Source organism: Plecotus auritus (genome assembly GCF_963455305.1).
Source record: "Plecotus auritus genome assembly, chromosome: 2".
Lineage (NCBI taxonomy): Eukaryota > Metazoa > Chordata > Mammalia > Chiroptera > Vespertilionidae > Plecotus > Plecotus auritus.
In genome coordinates this window covers 92,627,802-92,647,673 of record NC_137771.1, presented here as the reverse complement: position 1 = coordinate 92,647,673, position 19,872 = coordinate 92,627,802, and the positions used below count along the sequence as shown (strand labels likewise).

Sequence of the window (19,872 nt, the reverse complement as noted above, 5' to 3'; positions counted from 1 at the left end):
TCCATGCAATACCATGAACAACATGGAAAGGCTTTTGGGTTTTAATAAGCATCCCAGATATTTGTTTCATCAGCACTTCCCAAATTTGACCCCTAACATCCTTCAGAAAGCAGAAGAGAAAATGCAGTACTGGTAGATGGGGTGGGGTGGATCCTGGGGGTCAATATAGAGTGATTACTTGGTTTGTGAACTAGTGTTAGCTGGGAATACTTTCTTTTTTTTTAAATCCTCACTTGAGGATATTTTTCCATTGAATTTTAAAGAGTGGAAGAGAGAGGGAAAGACAGAGAGAAACATCAGTGTGAGAGAAACACATCAATTGGTTGTCTCCTGCACATGCCCTGACCAGAGCCTGGGTCGGGGAGGAGCCTGCAACCTAGGTACGTGCCCTTGACCAGACTCGAACCCGGAACCCTTTGGTTTGCAGGCCGACACTCTTATTCACTGAGCCAAACGGGCCAGGGCTCTTGGATTTCTGTATTCTGTAGAATTATGTGTTCTAAAATAGTCCATTTTGCCTAAATAAGAACAGGTCATCAGATACTTTGTTTTCATCTCATTGGTGCCAGTGAAGTTCATGAATGTCTCCCAACAGACAGCAAGGTATTAAGTGACATTTTTGGATAGCAGTTTCAAGAGATTTAAGAGGGTTTAAGGAGGTTATAGATTTTAAAAAGAGAGAAGTTACTCTATCAATTGTATGTCATATCTCTGAAGAACATTTACCAATGTCTAAATATAAAATAAAAAACATTCAAAAGAAATAAACAAATGCATTTTTTTTTTTTGCTAAATCATATTGTGTGCGTGTGTGTGTGTGTGTGTGTGTGTGTGTGTGCTTTCCAGACATATGAAGATTCATGAGAAGGACCCGAACAGTGCTACCGCTGCAGCCCCGCCATCCCCACTGAAGCGTAGGCGGCTGTCCTCCAAAAGGAAACTGAGTCATGATGCCGAGTCGGAGAAAGAAGACCCAGCGCCTGCTAAAAAGGTCCTCTCTGCTCCCAGCCCTGATGTGCCTATCCATGGGACTCTTGGTAGAAACACACCTAGTCTTTATTTTCGCAGTGGAGGCTGGCCTGTGCTTCCCACACTGTGTAAGGTGTCTACAGAAGAGGGCGTGTGTGCTTCCTCTGCTTGTTTTTTCCAGCTAGAATGGGAGCTGCCTCAGTGTTAGGGACTTCTACTCCCAGTGCCTGTCAGGTGCTAGGTGCTCTGTAAATACATGTTGAATGGATGAGTGGGTTGAGGGTGGATAGGTGGGTGGGTGGATGTTATATTTGGTGAGTGTTTGTTGCATGAGTGAAGGACTGGTCAGGTGCATCCTAAATACCCAGGAGGTGGCCCCCTTTGCTTTTCGATGGCCTCTGGACAGAGTGTTGGCAATGCCTCAAAAGCCAGCCCATGTGGGAAGCCTCCTTCATGATTTCTTTTCCTCTCCCCTAAGATGGTGGAAGATGGGCTGTCAGGTGACTTGGAGAAGAAGGCAGATGAAGTGTTCCACTGCCCAGTGTGTTTCAAGGAGTTTGTTTGCAAGTATGGACTGGAGAGCCACATGGAGACCCACTCAGATAACCCACTAAGGTAGGAGGAAGGGTGGAGTGTGCCTGTACTCGGAGCTCTTTCCCATCCCTATTACTACATACTGGGCTGAAATTATTTCACCTGAGTATGAGGATGCTACTAAGGCCATTAAAAATGGTGTGTGAGCCCAGCCGGTGTGGCTCAGTGATTGAACACCGACCTATGAACCAGGCGGTCATGGTTCAATTCCAGGTCAGGGCATATGCCCAGATTGCGGGCTCGATCCCCAGTCGGGGATGTACAGGAGGCAGTTGATCAATGATTCTTTTTCATCATTGGTGTTTCTCTCCCTCTCCATTCCTCTCTAAAATCAATTTAAAAAATATGTTAAAAAAGGATGGTGTGTGAAGTCGGGCTGAAGGTGTTAGAGAGAAGGTGCTGTGGCCACAGGCCGTGCTCACTAAGGTTCCCTGCGTCCTTCACTCCTGGGAGGCCCGTGCACACGCGTCTCCTCACGGGCTTTTGGGCAGCAGACCCACTGTCCTCACAGAAGGTGTTGCAACCCAGATGATGTTAGCTGTGCAGGAGTGTGCAGTGAGGACAGGAAAGCAGAGCAGGTACCATAGGTGCAGGTAGGCTGGACTGGACTGACTGGTAGCACAGAGCATGGAGAACGCATTGTGGTGTGAGACCAAGTTCAATTTCATTTGACCTAAATGAAGCCCGTCCCAGAGAAACAGTGATGGGGGATAGTTCTGCTGGTCAGCCTCAAGGTTAGGTCTCCCCACCCTCCCTCGCAGAAAGTGCATATGCTAATACGACTTCCAGCAGAATTTGGGGTTGGGGGCGGGGCACTCAGCTTTCTTTCCCAACCTTCCCTGAGAACTTTTCATCTGGTAGAAAGGCCTGTGTTCCTAGTGAGCAGATAGGCTTGGAACCTTTTCCTACGCAGCTGCCACTTTTAAAGTTTGTAAGCATTGGGGTCAACTCGATGCCATTGGGAGCCTCTGGTGCCGTGTGCGGCTGGAAAGTTGCGTGCCTGCCAGGGTCACCCAGGGCAGGCGTCCGCATGCAGAGCTGCGGCTTCAGGTTTCAGGAGACAGTGGGGGCTGTGGAAATCTGGACATCTGTGTGGACCACACTTCCTGAGATGCATGTTTGATTGTGACTGAGGAGTGAAGGGGTCTGAACAAGCTGGACTTTGTGTTGAGGGAAAAGTCTAATTAATTGTATGGTAATGTAAAGCTGTGTCAGATATCATTATCCTTAATCACATTAGCTTGACATTTTTTCATTAGGGAGAAAAAGGATTTCTGACAAGTTTAAACTGCTAAGCAATTGAAGTGCTATAAAATGTCCCTCCATAATTCCCCCATTTCGAGAAGTTGCATGATGCGTCAAGTGGCCAGCCCCTGGGTCCCACTCCTGTCTGCTCACAGGGGACTTGACCAGCTGCATCTGAACCTTGACGGAGAGACCAGATGACCCCTGCGGGCCCTTTCAGGCCTTCAGTTCTGTGAAGCTGAAACCTGTCTCTTAACAGTGTTCTTTGTCTACCAAGAAACAGCATTTGACTCTTTTATAGGCCCTGTAGTTCTGAGGGATTCAGGAACTTGACTTTGCGGTTTTATTAACATCCACAGCATTCCCAGGATGTGGGCTTGTGGTGGGTGGTGACTATTGAAATAGCTCTCCAGACTGAGGACCTGAGCAAACAGAGGTGAAATTACCTGAAGTCACATGGCAAATCGTGGGCAGGGGTAGGAATAGCCGGGGGACCCCCAAATCCTGTCCCTGCAAGGTAAACACACTGCTAGTCTCCGGTTCCTACATGTTTTGTTTCACTTCATGCTTCATTCTGTGTTTAGATATCATAGGAACCACCCACCTGCCCTCTTCTGGATAATTCTGCCCTGCGGGGAATATAACAAACGTCTCAGTAGAGATTGTGGGTGGCTGGAGCCCGCACAGCACAGTGTATAGCAGTGATAGAGAAAGACCAGGTGTCCCCTTCTTCTATGCCGGTCTGCACCTGGGTATGGGTTCTCTTGACGGAGCCTCCTAGACAAGCAACTTCTCCAGGGCAGGCTGGGCTTGCTGCTCAGAGAGGCTGGAGATGAGAAATGCACTGGACACAGTGGTTCTGTTCTGCATGATTCAGTGGGTAATTCACTCACTGTGACACCAAAGCCACCAGGGCCACCGATGGGCTGTGATGTTGAACCTCACGTCCTGCTTGTTTTCATTTCCTACTCAGGAGTAATACCCTTTGTTTGGTGAGGGGTTGACTGGAGAAGTTTTGTAGTCTGGCAGGGACTAAGCCCCTCCTGGCAGCCCTTCCTCCCACCGGAGCCCCTGGATGCTGCACCCACAGTGCCCAGCAATGGCTGTAAGAAGGGTTTGCCTTGCTTCCATTTGTGGGACAAGCAAGCCATGCCCTGTCTAGTGGCTGTTGCTAGTTGGGGTGGGGCTTGTGTCTGGAAACCAAAAGGAGCTGATTACAGAACATAGTTAATTTCCCTTTTCTCCTCACTGCTCTGCCTTTCCACATAATAGCCTGCTATAAAGGAGACCATGGGGCAGGCAGGAGCCAGCAGGGCCCAGCCAGGCAGTGAACTGTGACAGTAGCTGGTGGGAGAAACTGCTTGTTAACCCAGAGCTAAAATAGGCACCAGCTCCATTTGCAAACACCAAAGGCAGCAGAACCACAGTGGGATAGATGCTACCGGTTTAGACAGAAAGTTTATAACTCAAAACAGCTGTTGGCTTCTCTTCTCTCCTGCCCTTACCCCCACCCCCAAAACTGGAAAGATGCTTGTTGTTTCTTAATAAAAAATGTTGAAATTTAAACTCATATAAACGCTGAGGCTGTTGTCTTCCATTCCCCTGTGTTTCGAATTAACGAAGTGCCAGTGTAGAAGGACAGGAAGACATGAGGCTGCTTGTAGTGATTCTAGCTCTGGCTGGTTATTGCCTGGGCCCTGTGACTAGCAGTAAACGGGCTCTCTATGGGGCTCCCCAGACAAGGAGAAGCACAGGGCTTATGGAGACCTGGCCTTTGGAATCGGAGGTGATGGGCAAGAGTGTTCAGTGAGCAGGTAGATGCAAAAAGGACATCCCTGTGTGAGGATGTTTCGGGGTGTTGAATTTCTTGCTTGGTTATAAGAATAGAACAGAGTAACAGGCCGTACACTTCCATGAATAAAGTTAGCTGGGAGGGAAGTGCAGGTCCATGCCCACAGGTAGAAAGAGAGCCATGGATATCATTTTAAAATTTCTAGTAGCCACGTTTAAAAAAAAATAAAAAGAAACAGGTGAAATTGATCATGCTTTGTTAATTATACTAATACTAGAGGCCAGTGCACGAAATTCATGCATGGGGGGGGGGGTCCCCTCAGCCCAGCCTGCACCCTCTCCAATCCAGGACTCCTCCCTGCAATCGGGCCTAAACTGGCAGTCAGACATCCCTCTTACAATCTGGGATCACTGGCTCCTAACTGCTCACCTGCCTGCCTGCCTTATCTCCCCTAACTGCCCCCCCCCCCCCCCGCCGGCCTGGTCACCCCCAACAGCCCTCCCCTGCCAGCCTGGTCACCTCTTACTGTCCCCCTGCTGCCTGGTCACCCCCAACTGCTGTCCCCTGTCGCCTTGGTCACCCCCAACTGCCCCCCCCCCCTGCCATCCTGGTTGCCCCATGCAGCCTGCTGTTCAGCCGTTTGGTCGTCCCTCACTAACCCCCCTGCCGGCCTGGTCTCCCCACGCAGCCTGCTGTTCAGCCGTTTGGTTGTCCATCTGGTTGTTTTGGTTGTGACGGCCCCTGGCTTTTTATATATTGGGATTATATATTAGGATGTCCAAAATATAATGTCAACATAAGTATAATGTAAAAATTGTCAGCGATATGTCTTAGTTTCTTATTTATGTACCAAGTCTTTGCAATCCACAGTGTGTGGTATGATCACAGCCCATCGCAGTTTAAGCAGGCGTGTTTCAAGTGCTCAGCAGCCACCTCGTAGGTGCAGGCCTAGGACAAGCCCACTGATAGCAGGGATGGCACCACAGCAGCGGCTTTGCTTTGTTAGCCCCTGGTCTTGTGCCTGAATGACTTATGTCTGGCTGACTGGGTTGGGCCCAGACCAGTGACAGCTGGGTGGTCACCATGGTGATGCGGCTGCAGCTGGGGGCACAATATGGCAAAGGTTATTGTACAATCTTAAATGGCTTCTTCTTTTTTTTTTTTTTTAATTGATTTTAGAGAGGAAGGGAGAAAGAGAGAGAGAGGAACATCAATGAGAGAGAATCATTGATTGGCTGCCTCCTGCACATCCCCTATGAGGCAGGGGGGGGGTGGTCAAGCCCACAACCTGGGCATGTGCCCCTGACTGGAATCGAACCTGGGACCCTTTAGTCTGCAGGCTGACACTCTATCCACTGAGCCAAACTGGCTAGGGCTTAATGCCTTCTTGATTGAAAGAAATCAAGTAATAAATTTTTCAATCATTTTAGCAAATGATTGAGTGCTTATTATATGTCAGGTGATTGACTAGATATGAGAAAAAAATAGTGATGTTGGAGACGGGACCCCTCAAGGGCTAGTCTGAAAGCAAGTAAATGAGCAGTAAAAAAAAGCAAAGGGGACAGATTCAGGGCCTGAGGAGCATGGTGCCTGTTGTTCAAGCAGAGGGAGCTGATCCCGCTGGGTAAAGCTTCCCTGGGCATTTTGCATCGGGTGTGGTAGTGCTCCCCGTGACCCTCTGCTGGAGGCCCTCCTCCATTGAGTGGGTATGGTTCTTGGTTGTCTGTGAGGTGATTTCAAATTTGAAGGCAGTGCCCTTTAATCCCTGTCAGGGATTAGTCCACGGGAGCCCAAGGGGGCTCTGACAGGCAGGGCGTGGGCGGGGAGGGGAGTGCTGCTGTAGGTGTGGACGGGCAGGGGCCTCCTCATCTTGGCAGTGGAGAGGTGCCAGAACCTTCTTTCCTGGGGATTCTCAAGTGTTCCAAAGAGTGCTCGACTCCCTTTACTGCACCCCACACACAAACCCATGGCCTGCAGGAAGACCCTCAGACGCATCAATGGCGTTGGTCCCACACTTGTTAAATGCTATTCTAAAATCGGAAAGGGAATAACAAAATATTGGTCAGCATTTTGTATTTGAGTCTCAGGGGTCTGAGGCTCAGCCCGTTGGAAGCAGATTTAAAATTATGCTGGTGGCAAGGTTGGAGGGGAGGACACTTCCCTTCTCCCCTCCTCCTTCCCAGCGGGCTTAGAAGCTGGAGGCACCTTTGTCAGGACTGCCCCCTCTCCACCCTGCCCAAGGATCTTCTCTATGACTTGGGCTGTGCCGGGCAGGGATAGCCACCGGCTTCTGGGCTCACCCCACCCTAGATCTGCCTGGGCTTCATGCCACACTGGTTTGGTTGAACAGTCTAAGCAGGGTGTCAGGACGCGGTGTGCAGCCTGGAGGATTCCTGAGCGTAGGGAGGGCAGCCTGCCGCCCACTGCTGGCCAGGGCCCTGTCACAGGGCCTGCACTGTTGCTCCCAGCAACCGAAAGAGATTAGTGCAGCTGTTGGATGTCAGTTCTCAGCTGGGACAGAACTGGAGCGGGGAGTGGGCCCAAGGGAAGAGGAATGTCTGAGCCGGGCAGGACTCCGAGGAGAGGTTGTTTGCCCTTAGCCTTCTTGCCTCCCGAGACAGAGCAGGAAAAATGAAGCATGAAATCCCTTTAAAAAAGAATGTCATTCTCTCGATTAAAACACTGTAATGAGCAAGAAATCCGGTATCTCAGGAAATTGGCCAGGGTGAGCAGCAGCCTTCTTAGCTAGGTATTTTACAGGTTCTGATGTCAGGGCCTGGGCCTGCTGGCTGCTTGGGAGTGTTAGTGCTAAGAAAGGCTCCCAGTGGAACCGCTGTCCAGTGGCGGCATGGTTTGTAGAAGGAGCTGGGCACCTGCAAATAACTGTCTTCGGAACTGACAGCGTAACAGAGTAGTAGGAAGCTCTGGCAGCTCTGTAGCCTCCAGCAAGTTGAGACTCAGTTTTTCCATCTGCAAAATGAATTTCAGGACTGTTGGGAGGGGGAAGGGGACAGTCCACATTCCATTATATTGTAAAAAATGCTGGATGAACATTTACCTCTAGTACTATATTTAGAATATGTCCTTTCTAGTATTTTAAACCTTGCGATATTTACAGTTATGGTCTTGTGACACATTTTAGGTACCCCATTCCAATGACATTAAGGAGTGAAATTCCGGAACTTCTCCCAGTTACTGCTTACTTGACAGAGAACATGAAAGCGGATTGTCCTTTATTTATTGTTATAAAGAGCCTCTTTTATTTAATTTTGCTTTTGTAAATATTGGGAAAATTGAGTGGCTATTTAACTTGGGTTTGAGTCCTACCAATGAAATTTTGTAATACACCTGTGCTGAGAGCCTAAAAGCTTGAAGGGACTTGGTACCTTTAAATAACAGAACCGCACATCATTTTCTTTAGGTTGTTGAAGAAACCTGAGATGCTAAAGAAATTTCCTGATATTTGAAATTTACCAAAGCATTTCTCTGAAAATATGTTTAATAGAGGGAAAAAAATATTTTTTTACTCTTTCTTGATGATGGGTTCACCCATCTGTTCCTTACCTGACATAATGGCAGAATGATTTGAAAGTCGAGTGCTCGTGGTTTATTGCTTTGGGCTACTCTAAAGCTTTTTTGTTAACTCCAGGATTTTCATCATGTTCTGGAGAGTTAACATCACTGGATGAATAAAATATTATCGTAGCAAGGACTGGGAGGAGCTAATCCTAAAATTGTTTAGCTACAAGGTTTGTTGTTTTTTTTTTTTAGCCTTATTTTTCATTTCTGTAAATCCCATTGCTGATAAGTTTGCCTTCAGGCCTGACTCTTAATCATTGATGTGTATACATGCTTCCTGCCCATTTTGAATGTTTTGGGAAGGTTGTTTAGAAGCTTGTTAGTTGGCCCTGGCCAGTGGCTCAGTTGCTTGGAGCATCGTCCCTGCACACCAACAGTTTGTGGGTTTGATTCCCAGTCAGGGTGCATACAAGAGGCAACTGATGGATGTTTCTCTATCTTCCTTACCCTCTCTCTTTAAAAAAAAAAAAAAATCAGTAAGAACATATTTTTAAAAAAATAGTTTCTTGCTATCATACTTCTAATATCCCTGTCATATTAAAAAAAAAAAAAAAAAAAAAACAAGAAGCTCATTAGTGGTTATCAGTGTTGATACCTTTACTGGTGATACCTTTCCTGATAAGTGCCTGTCAGCACTGCTGGCTCTACTCAGGGCTTCTTGTACCCACACTCCTTACACAGAATGCCAGACCATGACACCACATCGGTCACACTGAATTTCTACCCAGGGAGGAGCTAATCCCAAAATTGTTTAGCCACAAGGTTTATTTAAATAAATAAATAAATAAATAGCCTTAATTTTTTATTTCTGTAAATCCCATTGCCCAGAATTATGCAGTGTTCTTATTTTTAAATATATTTTTATTGTTGATAGTATTACAGAAACCTCCCATTTCCCCCCCTTTTCTGCCCCCCGCCCCCGTCTCCCCACCTCCAGGTCTTCACCACCCTATTGCCTGTGTGCTGTGTTCTTAGAAGAAAAGAAAAGAAAAAGAACAGATACCATAGTGCCCTGCCTCATTAAGCAAGCTGTGGTACATGCCAGCTCTCAATTCAATGAGTTTAAAATTTTAACTTTTTTCTTTTTAAGACTAGTTGGGGACCTGGCTATGAACAAGAATATCACTTATTTGCCATAAAGAGAATTTATTTGCCTTTGAGAATTGCAAGGACAAAGCTCAGCTAACGAAGGCGAGTACTTCCTTGGCCTGTAGCACTGGCTGTTGCAGCCCTTCCCTTGCCGTGCTGTCCCTCTGCCTGTGGCAGCCAGAGGCAGGGCTTGGGCACTGGCTGGCAGTCCAGGTCTCTTCATGGCTTCAGGACCCTGCCAGTTCACTGTTCTTGTGGGAATCAGACTTCTTTACCATGTTAACAATGTGCTCTTTCTAGCCTGGCCAATGCCAAGGTCAGAGCCGGTGTGCTGTGGGATTTTGCTTGTTTTGTTTGATTTCCAAAAGAGAAGGGACAAGAAGGGCTAACGTATGAGTTGAAAGCTCTCTGGGATCATGGTGCCTCCCTCCGGCTGCCAGCATTGGGAGCCCCCAATCCTGCCATACCAGGGGCCACAGTAGAAAGTGGGCTCACCTACCCCCTCACCCCCACATGCTTCCCTAGGGCACTTTCCTGTCCTGGGGAAAACCCGCCCCCCACCTCAGCCCTCTCCTATATTTGCTTCACACCTACCCATGCCTTTAACTGACATTACAAGTGGTGCTAAGAGAGAGAGAAGTTGCAAGCAGCTGCTTTTCCCCTCTGCTGTTCAAGAGAGCTCAACTCTGCATGCCCCTGACACTATAGCTCCTTCTTTCCGCACACCCCTAACAGAGCTGCTAGATCCCTGCCCTGGTCAGAGGATCCCCCTTGAGGAATGGGGGATGCTAAAATCTACTCCAGTATTCTAAATTAAGTTTCATACTCTCTTGTAGAAGCATTTGCTAACATGTGCTAGAGTTCAGGAGTTTCCTGGGTGAAAAGGCTCTGGTGAGGTGCCTTAGGGTACAGAAACACTGTTTCTGTGAGTAGAATGATGGGTGTTCACATACAGGTGATCCTCCTTTTATAAGTTGAGGACAGGCTGAATACCCACCTTAGCTTTCATCCCTGTGTGACACTTGGAATCTAATCTCACCTTTACTTAAATTGTCCTTTGTGGTTTTTCCACTGATGGATTTTTGTTTTCCTTAGAGTACCTATTGCTGTGTGAGATTTAAAAAGAAAGGAAGCGGGTTTGTTTTTAGAAGAGTTGATAGAGTTCTGTTAGCTTGTTTAAATCCTACAACTAGATACACTTTCTCCCAAATTCATTTGTCCTACTGAGAGCATAGTTTCCATTTTGGAAAAGTTAACCCTCAGTTGCCTACCTAGGGCCATCTCTGTTACCAGAAAATCAGAAACAGCCTCTTGGGTTTGTAAAGCTTCCCTCATCGTCAAAATCACTTGCAAAATGGAGTTGTCCTACAGCGTTCCTCTCTCCTAGGACTCGAAGTACAGTTCTACTCCATGGACATACTTTGCAGTTATGCTGTTCACAAGTTCCTGGCAGAGTTGAGAGATCCCCTAAATTAGGGGTAAGGGGAGAGTTGGGGGGACCACTTGACCAATGGCTGTGGCCTTAATGAAGACAGACAAGCCCAAGTGAGGTTAGCAAATATCCCAGGAATCATGCCTGTGCCTGCTCTGCATCCAGCAACATCAGCATCGCTTACAAATTTACAATGACCTTCATTGTCCTTGAAGAGCTGCTTAGAAACAAAGTTGCAGGGCATTCTTCCTGGGAGGGCTGGTTGAATGGGTGTCTCTGGCTAACAAAGGCCGATCCAAATGTCCTGGGTGATGGGTTTCCACACTGGTTTTATTTAGGTCTGTCAACAGGTGCCGAGTGTGAGGGGGTGGCAGTATTTCTCTGTGGCTGTTTTTTTCTTCCTTTAACCAGCCTCTCGAAGTACTTCTGGTTTCAAAGCAGATTTTTTTTCTCTGCCACTTTCAAGCAGCTTGTTTGTGAGATGACATTCTATATCTTTTCAGAAGTGAAACCAGAGCCCCTTGGTTGAAATCCCATGAAAACAGAGGTGTGAACCTGTAGATCTAGGGCCTTATTTAGATGTTGTTAGGCTCTGAGTGTGTGCAGGCTCCTCTTCATGAGCTTTGGCTCCAGGAGGGTGGGGGAGTGGTGAGGAAGCAGGTATTGTAGGTAGGAGTGAGGCTGACCACGAAGAACACATGCCTCTCCCCAGGAGTCTCAAAATGAAACAGAAGTAGCAGAGAATATTATGAAGTTCTCAAGAGAGAACACACCCTTTTGAAATTAAAATTCCATTTTTCCTGAATTTTCTGTTTGCTCTGATTGCCAGGAAATGAGCTGTTCCTGATATATATATAAAATGTTCCTAGCAATACAAAATAATGGTTAAGTTTGTAATACTGCCTTGTGGTTTTTGAAGGATTTTATTATCTGTTATTCACCGTACCTCTAAAGATCCCCGCCATACACAGGAGAAAATAAACAAGCTTCGAGAAGGAAGGGGAAAGAGCTCTCACAAGCCTGTAGCTTATAGAGTGATCTTACAGGTTCAAGATCCTCTCTCTTAATTCTCACTATAATTTGTTTTTCAAAGTTGTCTTAACTATTAGTCACCTTGTGTGCTTGTTCACATACAGATTCCTAGGCCTGTGCTCTCCTTATTTCGATTCTTAAGAAGGTCCTGAGTGGTTTTGTATCTCAGGCATGTTTGGGAAATTTTACATAGGCAGCTAAAATGCAGATGAAGTAAATTCTACAAGGCCACACAATCTGAACTTCCCTGCCCAGTGCCTCTGGTCCCTGGGTCCATCCCCCCACTGTTCCACAACTGCCTTCCACAGAGGACACAGAGCTGTGGTTGGCACTGGTTTATTCTGCCATGTGTTCATTGAGCACCTACTATGTGTGAACCTCTGTCCTAGAAGTCAGAAACAGGAGGGATTATAAACTGAATTAGAGGCCCGATACACGGAATTCGTGCACTCGGCGGGAGGGGCTGGGGGGGTCCCTCAGCCCGGCCTGCACCCTCTCGCAGTCCAGGAGCCCTCCGGGGAGGTCCAACTGACACAGGGAGCAGGCGTAAGCTGGCAGTCAGACATCCTTAGCACTGCTGTGGAGGCAGGAGAGGCTGCTGCCACCGCCACTGTGCTCGCCAGCAGTGAGCCCAGCTTCTGGCTGAGCGGCACTCCCGCCGTGGGAGCACACTGACCATCAGGGTGCAGCTCCTAGTCAGTGCACGTCATAGCGACTGGTCATTCTGCTGTTCGGTCGATTTGCATATTAGGCTTTCATTATATAGGATGAGAGAATAGAGAAATAGTGTCATTAATTGCTATAATAGAAGTGCAGCAAATTCTGATTGCCCTATTAAGAGAGATTCTCCATTGCTTTTTTTTTTTTGTTTTGATATATTTTTATTGATTTCAGAGAGGAAGGGAGAGGGAGAGAGGGATAGAAAATCAATGATGAGAGAGAGTTGTTGATCGGCTGCCTCCTGCACACCCCCCACTGAGGATTGATTCCCACAGCCCGGGCATGTGCCTCAACCTGGAATCAAATCGTGACCTCCTGGTTCATAGATCAACACTCATCTACTGAGCCACGCCAGCTGGGCTTTCCATTGTTTTTTTATAAAACCTGCTTATGTTGCCTCTTACATTGAATATTCATGGCCAATATGTGTGCACTGGTGTAGTAGTCTCAAACGTGGAGGGTGTTCAGAAAGATCTCTTAAGGTACAAGAAAAAAATAGAACTTTTTTATCTCACCCTTTAAATTTTTCTGTTTTTACATTTTATAATGTACCTGACACATATGCATGCAAATATCAAAGACATATATATCTTTAAATGTCTTAATTATAAGGTGTTTTATGGTTCACAGAGTTTGCAGTCCAACTCTCAAGTCCACATACTCACCTTTCACAGTTGAGTTGTATGCTACCAAGAGTCAGTATTATTTCTTCCCAACCTGTTTGTTTCAGCAATACTTGTAATTATTTGCTGTAATTTCATTAAATTTTATATGAACCAGTGAGCTATTGTTTTTTAAAAAAGAACAGTCTAGCCCTGGCTGGGTGGCTCAGTTGGTTAGAGCATACTCCTGTACACTAAAAGGTTTCGATTCCCAGTTGGGGCATGTACAGGAGGCAACCAATCTGTATTTCTCTCTCACATTGATGTTTCTCTCTCTCCCTTCCTCTCTTTCTAGAATCAATAAAAACATCTCTTAGGATGAGGGAAAAAAAAAGAATAGTCTAAGTTGGGCAGACTTGGTTATTGGCCATATTGGACTGTTTTGCAAAAAATTGCTGTCATATTTAGGGTGGGCAAGACACCTATAAATAGAGGAATAATCATAAAAATATTCCTCTATTTATAGATTCTGGTTTAGTTTGGTTTGTAAAAAATGTAGGTTCTTGCTCTCCCTTAAAGAATCTAAACTGGAAATCAAAGATGTTATGAGAATGATTTATGCAGTGACAACAACATGGACTCACACATAGGATGGGTGAATGAGTGTACAGTCAGTTCTTGTTCTTCACTATAGTTATTTTCTACTAGAGGCCTGGTGTATGCAATTCATGCATGGGTGGGATCCCTAGGCCTGGCCAGCGATTAGAGCCTATCAGGTTTCCTGCCTCCTCCTTCTCTTGCCACCCGCACACCGCCACCACACGGTTCCCCACCTCCCTACCTCCCCTCCTCCTCCTTCCCTCACCGCCCACGTCCGCTGCCATCCACCCCCGGTTCCCCAGCCTTGGGCCCAGCCCCGATTGGGCAATTGGGACCTGCCAGCCAGGGGGAGGGACTGGGAGGTTGGCGGCAGACACCGATCAGGCGATTGGGGCCTGCTGGCCGGGGGCAAGGGCCAACCGCCACCATGGCAGGCGGGCAGTGGGTCGATAGGGGCCTGTGGAATGGGGGGAGGGACCCAGGAGGTTGGCCGCCATCCCCGAGGAGGGAGCCAGCCCTTGGCCCACCCTGGGAAAGGGGCTGCGTCCGCCACCACCCACCCCTGGTTCCCCATCCCAGCCCAGGGAATTGGGGCCTGCCGGCTGTGGGGAGGGACCAGGAGGTTGGCCGGCAAGCCCCATTGGTGATCGGGGCCTGCAGGCTGGGCGCAGCTCCTGTGTTGAGCATCTGCCCCCTGGTGATTAGTGCACATCATAGCGACCGGTCATTCCATTGTAATGGTCACTTAGGCTTTTATATATATAGATAAAGGCACCATGAACACAGAATTAATACTGAATCATTGCTCCTGGATGAAACGGTTGCAACATTTCATCAACTGAATATATAACCTCATTTTATGTGTGTTTCTATTTAAATACCTTATTTATTAAATACTATTGACTCATTAACATGGAACTCCAGCCAACAGCACTGCAGTTCATCTCTGATGAAAGCTTATCTAAAACGGGTATTTTCTCCATAAGGCACATCACAGTCTCTTGCACTTAGGAACACTAGACAGTACTTCAGCACTATGCTTGGGGGCCATTTTATACACAGAACCACCAACAAAAAGCACTATAGATAGATTGTGGCACTAAATAGACTGCAAAAAAGACACTTGTTTACAGTATGACAGCTGAACAAGAAGGCAGAGTGTCTCCTTTTTAGACCTCAGCTGGGAATGCATGCCTAGGGCAACTCAAGTTTTTCACAGTGCTGTGCACATCCATGAATGACCCAGAAAGTGCTGCAAGTACTAATTTGGGGTTTACAAGTAAATTTTAATGAATAGGCAAATTCACAAATACAGAATCCACAAATAATGAGGATCAACTGAATGTATTTTGTCAACCAGTGGTTGTTGGTGCCAATTCAAACTCCAACAGGATTCCCCAATTTTGGGTGTTGTAAAGAAGGAAACTTTATTTAGTGCAAATAGCTCAAAGGTAATAAAACATGGCTATGAAAATAGCACTGTTGTGGAACAGCTCCCTGTGAAGCTGCCTGGGAGCCAGGCGGCCCTGAGACCAGGCCCCTCTTCAGCTAGGCAGCTCCACTATGTAATGGTCCACTCTGTGATGGTCCACTCTGCTCGGCCCCCCTTCCCACTGGTCAGTGCTGGGTCTGAGAAATCTACAGTGTTTCAGCTCCAGCCAGGGGAAGCCAGTCTTTGGTGGAAAGTGAGAAAGTGTGCTCCCAGATCCACAGGAGAGCTGGCTTATGTAGACAGAAGTCCCCACCTCTGGTCCCTGATTGGTCAGAGCTATATAGCTCTGATTGGCTGGGGAACACTTCAGTCCTATTGGTTGAAATAGGATTCCAGGAAACCCTTATAAGGGCTGGCTCAGAGGGCAGTTCAGTGCAGAGGCAGGTAGTTCACTGAGGAGGCTTCTCTGCTAAGTGCAGTTTGTGGAGAGATCCCTGTGCAGTAATGGCTGCCCTTCCTTCCTTCCTTCCTTCCTTCCTTCCTTCCTTCCTTCCTTGCTTCCTTCCTTGCTTCCTTCCTTCCTTCCCTTTCTTTCTTCCCTTTCTTCCTTCCCTTTTCTTTCTCTGCTAAGTGCAGTTTGTGGAGAGATCCCTGTGCAGTAATGGCTGCTCTTTCTTTTTTTTTTTTTTCTTTCTTTCTTTCCTTTTTTTGACCCCAGCCAGCCACCTTCTTAGTCCTTATGGTTTACTCAACTATATAGTGATCCAGCATCCAGAACAGTTCCTGGTACTAGAAAAAATGAATTTAAAACACAGCACAAAATGTATGTCGGTAGTGCTAATGATGAATTCGGGAAGTTCCGAGGTAGTGTAGGCTTCAAGTGGAAGATGCCTGTAGGGCCCACAGGCTACAGCTTGCTCCAATCTTTCTCACTTCTCTTAGTCTCACTTTCCAGGAAAGGCATCAACCAGTGCCCATCTCCCACAGTTCCCCAAACCTTACCTGCTTACGCCCCAGACAGGACAGAGGGGAAGGGAGAGAGTCTGCCAGCCTGTAAGTCCCACAATATGGGGCCTTCCTGAGCCCTTGGCTCTGCACCTCCCTGTAGGCCCCTGGCCCCTCTGATTGTCCAGTGCCTTCCTGAAGAAATGGGCTCCTTTGCATTACCCGCACCACATGAGACTCAGTGCAGAGGCTTTTCTTCTGGAGTTTCTATAGATAACCCCCCCGCCCCCCCCCCCCACCCACACACACCTACTGCAAATAGTGGTTTGGACATTGTTGACCCTTGGAAAAAGGAGGCAAAAAGTCAGCCCACTCTCATTAGCCATTTGTAATGAGATGTTTTTCTAGATGTATTAAGGAACATTTCAAATGCATGAAGACATAGAGAAACTACTCTAATGATTCCCTCACTCATCACTCAAGTTTCAGGAATTATCTACCCACAGGCAATTGTGTGTCATCTCTTCCCTGCCCCAGATAATTTCAAAACAAATCCCGGGCAACACATTTCATCCTATCTAATAAAGGGGTGATATGCAAATTAACCGTCACTCTGTCACAAATATGGCAGTGCCCATAACGGCTGGGGCAGGACGCTGGCATCATTGCAGGCCGGGCTGAGGGATGCTCCCCTACCCCATCCCCCATGTACGAATTTCGTGCACCGGGCCTCTAGTTTATAAATATTCCGTTACATGTCTATAAAAGAAAAGGACTTCTAAGTAATGTAGACAAGACATTATTATCATCTAAAACGGCAATTTTCAACCTTTTTTCCTCTCATGGCACACATAAACTAATTACTAAAATTATGTGGCACACCAAAAAATATAATTTTGCCAGTCTGACAAAAAATAATGTATAATTTTGATTCATTCATACTGGGTGGCTATTGTGTTGGCTGTTGTCCTTTTTTTTACAGTCTAAGGCAGCCATGGGCAAACTACGGCCCGCGGACCGGATCTGGCCCGTTCGGCTGTTCTATCCGGCCCGCGGAGCCGAAAGAGCAGAGGGTTCTCTTGCTCTCCCCTCCGCTCCTTTACTTGGAATTTATATTAGTTCACACAAACACTCCATCCATGCTTTTGTTCCGGCCCTCCGGTCCAGTTTAAGAACCCATTGTGGCCCTCGAGTCAAAAAGTTTGCCCACCCCTGGTCTAAGGGCTTTATTCCTCTGTGGAACAATAATAGGAACTACTGTAGAGGTTTTGTGAGGGGCAGATGTGCTTACATGTGTAAGTACTGGAATGATGCTTGGCACACAGTACTGTGATCATAGGAATGTGCCCAGGAAATTAGGCTAATGTGACTGAGGAAATTTTAATTAATTACATGTAAATAACCATGTATAGCTCTAATGATGGCTTAGGCCAAGGATTTTTCAAACGGTGTGCCTCAAGAATTTTTAAAACATACAATACTGAGTATTTAGTCAGGGGCGCTGACCTCTTTTTTCTTAGATTGTCAAATAAAAAAATGACAATAGCCAACACAACAATAGCCGTCCGGTGTGAATGAATCAAAATCATACCTTTACTTTTTGTCAGATCAGCAAAAAATATACTTTTGCTGTGCCGCAGAATTGTAGTAATTAGTAATGTGTGCCATGGGAGGAAAAAGGTTGAAAATCGCTGGGTAGGGGATGTTGACAACATTCTAATGATTGTATAGATTTTAAGATGGTGGTTCTCAGCAAAGACCTACAGGACAGCACTAGTGTGAAAGTGGAGAACAGTATTTAAAAACGGTATTTCTGACGCATCCATGTGTCCCAGGACAGTTAAGGCGAAAGAGGAAGACATCTCTAAAGTAAAGCATTTGTGGGGGCTCCTAGAAAAGGGAGACAGCCTCGTGGTGCGACCCTCACGGTTTGTGTTTGCTTCTTACGAGGCATATGCCCTCAGCCTTAGTGTTTTCGTCTGTGATGACTGTCCGCCTGCCAGGGTCATGCCATTGCCCTTAGTGTGGGCTCATAGGTGGGAACTGTGGTTATTCTTCAGATAATGAATGGCAATAATATCAGAATTTAATACATAAATCATAATCACTGTCACATGCTGCTACTTCAGTTGAAGAGTTTATCATTTTATCTTGGTCAGATACCAGGAATGCTGATGTGATTTCCCAAGATGCTGTGTAAATTTGTGCTTTTTGACTTTCAAAATGTTTTATGACTAGAGTACATTGAGCAGCGGGAGTGAGGAAACTTTGAAAGGATCACTCTGCATGACAGAACAAATAGGCCTGCGACAGTGTGCACACCTGTGCTGTCTGCAAAGATGGGAAACCCAGAAGTTGTTAGGATATAGTTTCTTTTTAAGGAAGGGATTTTTGTTGCTAACCGTGAGCAGACTGGCTTCCTCTATATGTTATATCATTCCTGTTTTCATTATTATAATAATTTGTTTTATCATTTTATTTTCATTTACTTATAGATCAAAGGACAAGAAAATACAATAAGATTAATGGACAGGTGGGAATTCTGACTTTGCTATGTCCTTACATTCTGTCACTTTCTTCCCAGATGTGACATTTGCTGTGTCACCTTTCGGACACATCGAGGATTGCTACGCCACAATGCGCTTGTCCATAAACAGCTTCCCAGAGATGCAACGGGAAGGCCTTTCATCCAGAACAACCCTTCCATTCCTGCTGGCTTCCATGACTTGGGATTCACCGACTTCTCCTGTAGGAAGTTTCCTCGGATTTCTCAGGTATGCTGATGGGCAGAACCAGCAGCTGTCTCCTCCATGGTCCACAGGGTTGGACTTAAATTCTTCACCCTGAGGTTTCCTTTCCTTCAGATGAGGTCCATTGGGTTTTGTTTTTTTTAACATCTTTCCTCTTGAAATTCAGTTTTGTCCTTTTTAGTCTTTTTTGGGTTGTTGTGTTGAGAGGTGTAGGTGGCCTTTCATTTTTTTTTTTCTCATAGTCACATCTGAGTCTAGCTCATCAGGGCTTTTGCCCATTCTTTAGGTCCTATCAGAATTAAATTTGTATTTTTAATTACATCAATTTGTAGTTTTAATTAGCCTTACAGCTAAATATTATCAGCATTGTAGTTTTTTATTTAAAAAAACTACAAAGTGATGACCCAGTGCACAGGTTCATGAACATTGAAAGGAAATTAATTAGAAGGTGGCTGGCGGGACGGAAGGGCGAGAAGGGCCAGACACGCCCTGGAACCAACCTCCAGCGGTCCCTCCCCGACATCTGCGGAGTGAGCGGGGTCCCTCCGGCAGGTGGGGTCCCTCAGCCTGGCCTGTGGGGATCGAGCCAAAACTGGCTCTCCGACATCCCCCGAGGGGTCCCAGAGTGCAAGAGGGCACTCTGCAAAGTTGGTGTTGCACAGGGTGTGGAATGCAAATGCAAGTGTGCAGTAAACCAGATTCAAGGCCGACAGTGCCCCAGCAACAACATAACCCACAGCCAAAGGTGGAATCGCGCAGGCCCACAAGGAATCAGGCTCCCTCCTCTCTGGTTTTGGGGTACATCACCCAAAAACTGCAGCTCAGCAGCTCCTGCATTGAGCGTCTGCCCCCTGGTGGTCAGTGTGCATCATAGCAACCTGTCGGAAGGGTGGAGGGACACTTAGCATATTAGCCTTTTATATATATAGATGTTTTGGGTCATTATTAACCTGAGCCATATTTGTTCTCTGCTTATAAACTACTTTGAAACTACTATTTTCCAAATTTAAAAAATTGAGATAGAAGATAGCAACAGTGAAATTCTTCCAGTGCATGAGCCTCAAGCTCAATTCCATATGTAGACAGCCATA

General features: G+C 46.5%; 1 protein-coding gene across 1 annotated transcript in view; it reads left to right on the top strand.

Annotated features, from left to right (window-relative positions):
* Positions 1–19,872, top strand: part of RREB1 (ras responsive element binding protein 1) — a 139,673-nt gene that overhangs the window by 93,937 nt on the left and 25,864 nt on the right. Inside the window, exons 7-9 of the mRNA XM_080656910.1 lie at positions 847–991; positions 1,448–1,584; positions 18,616–18,805. Of these exons, the coding sequence (XP_080513036.1) occupies positions 847–991; positions 1,448–1,584; positions 18,616–18,805 (472 nt within the window). The remainder of the gene's footprint in view (positions 1–846; positions 992–1,447; positions 1,585–18,615; positions 18,806–19,872) is intronic.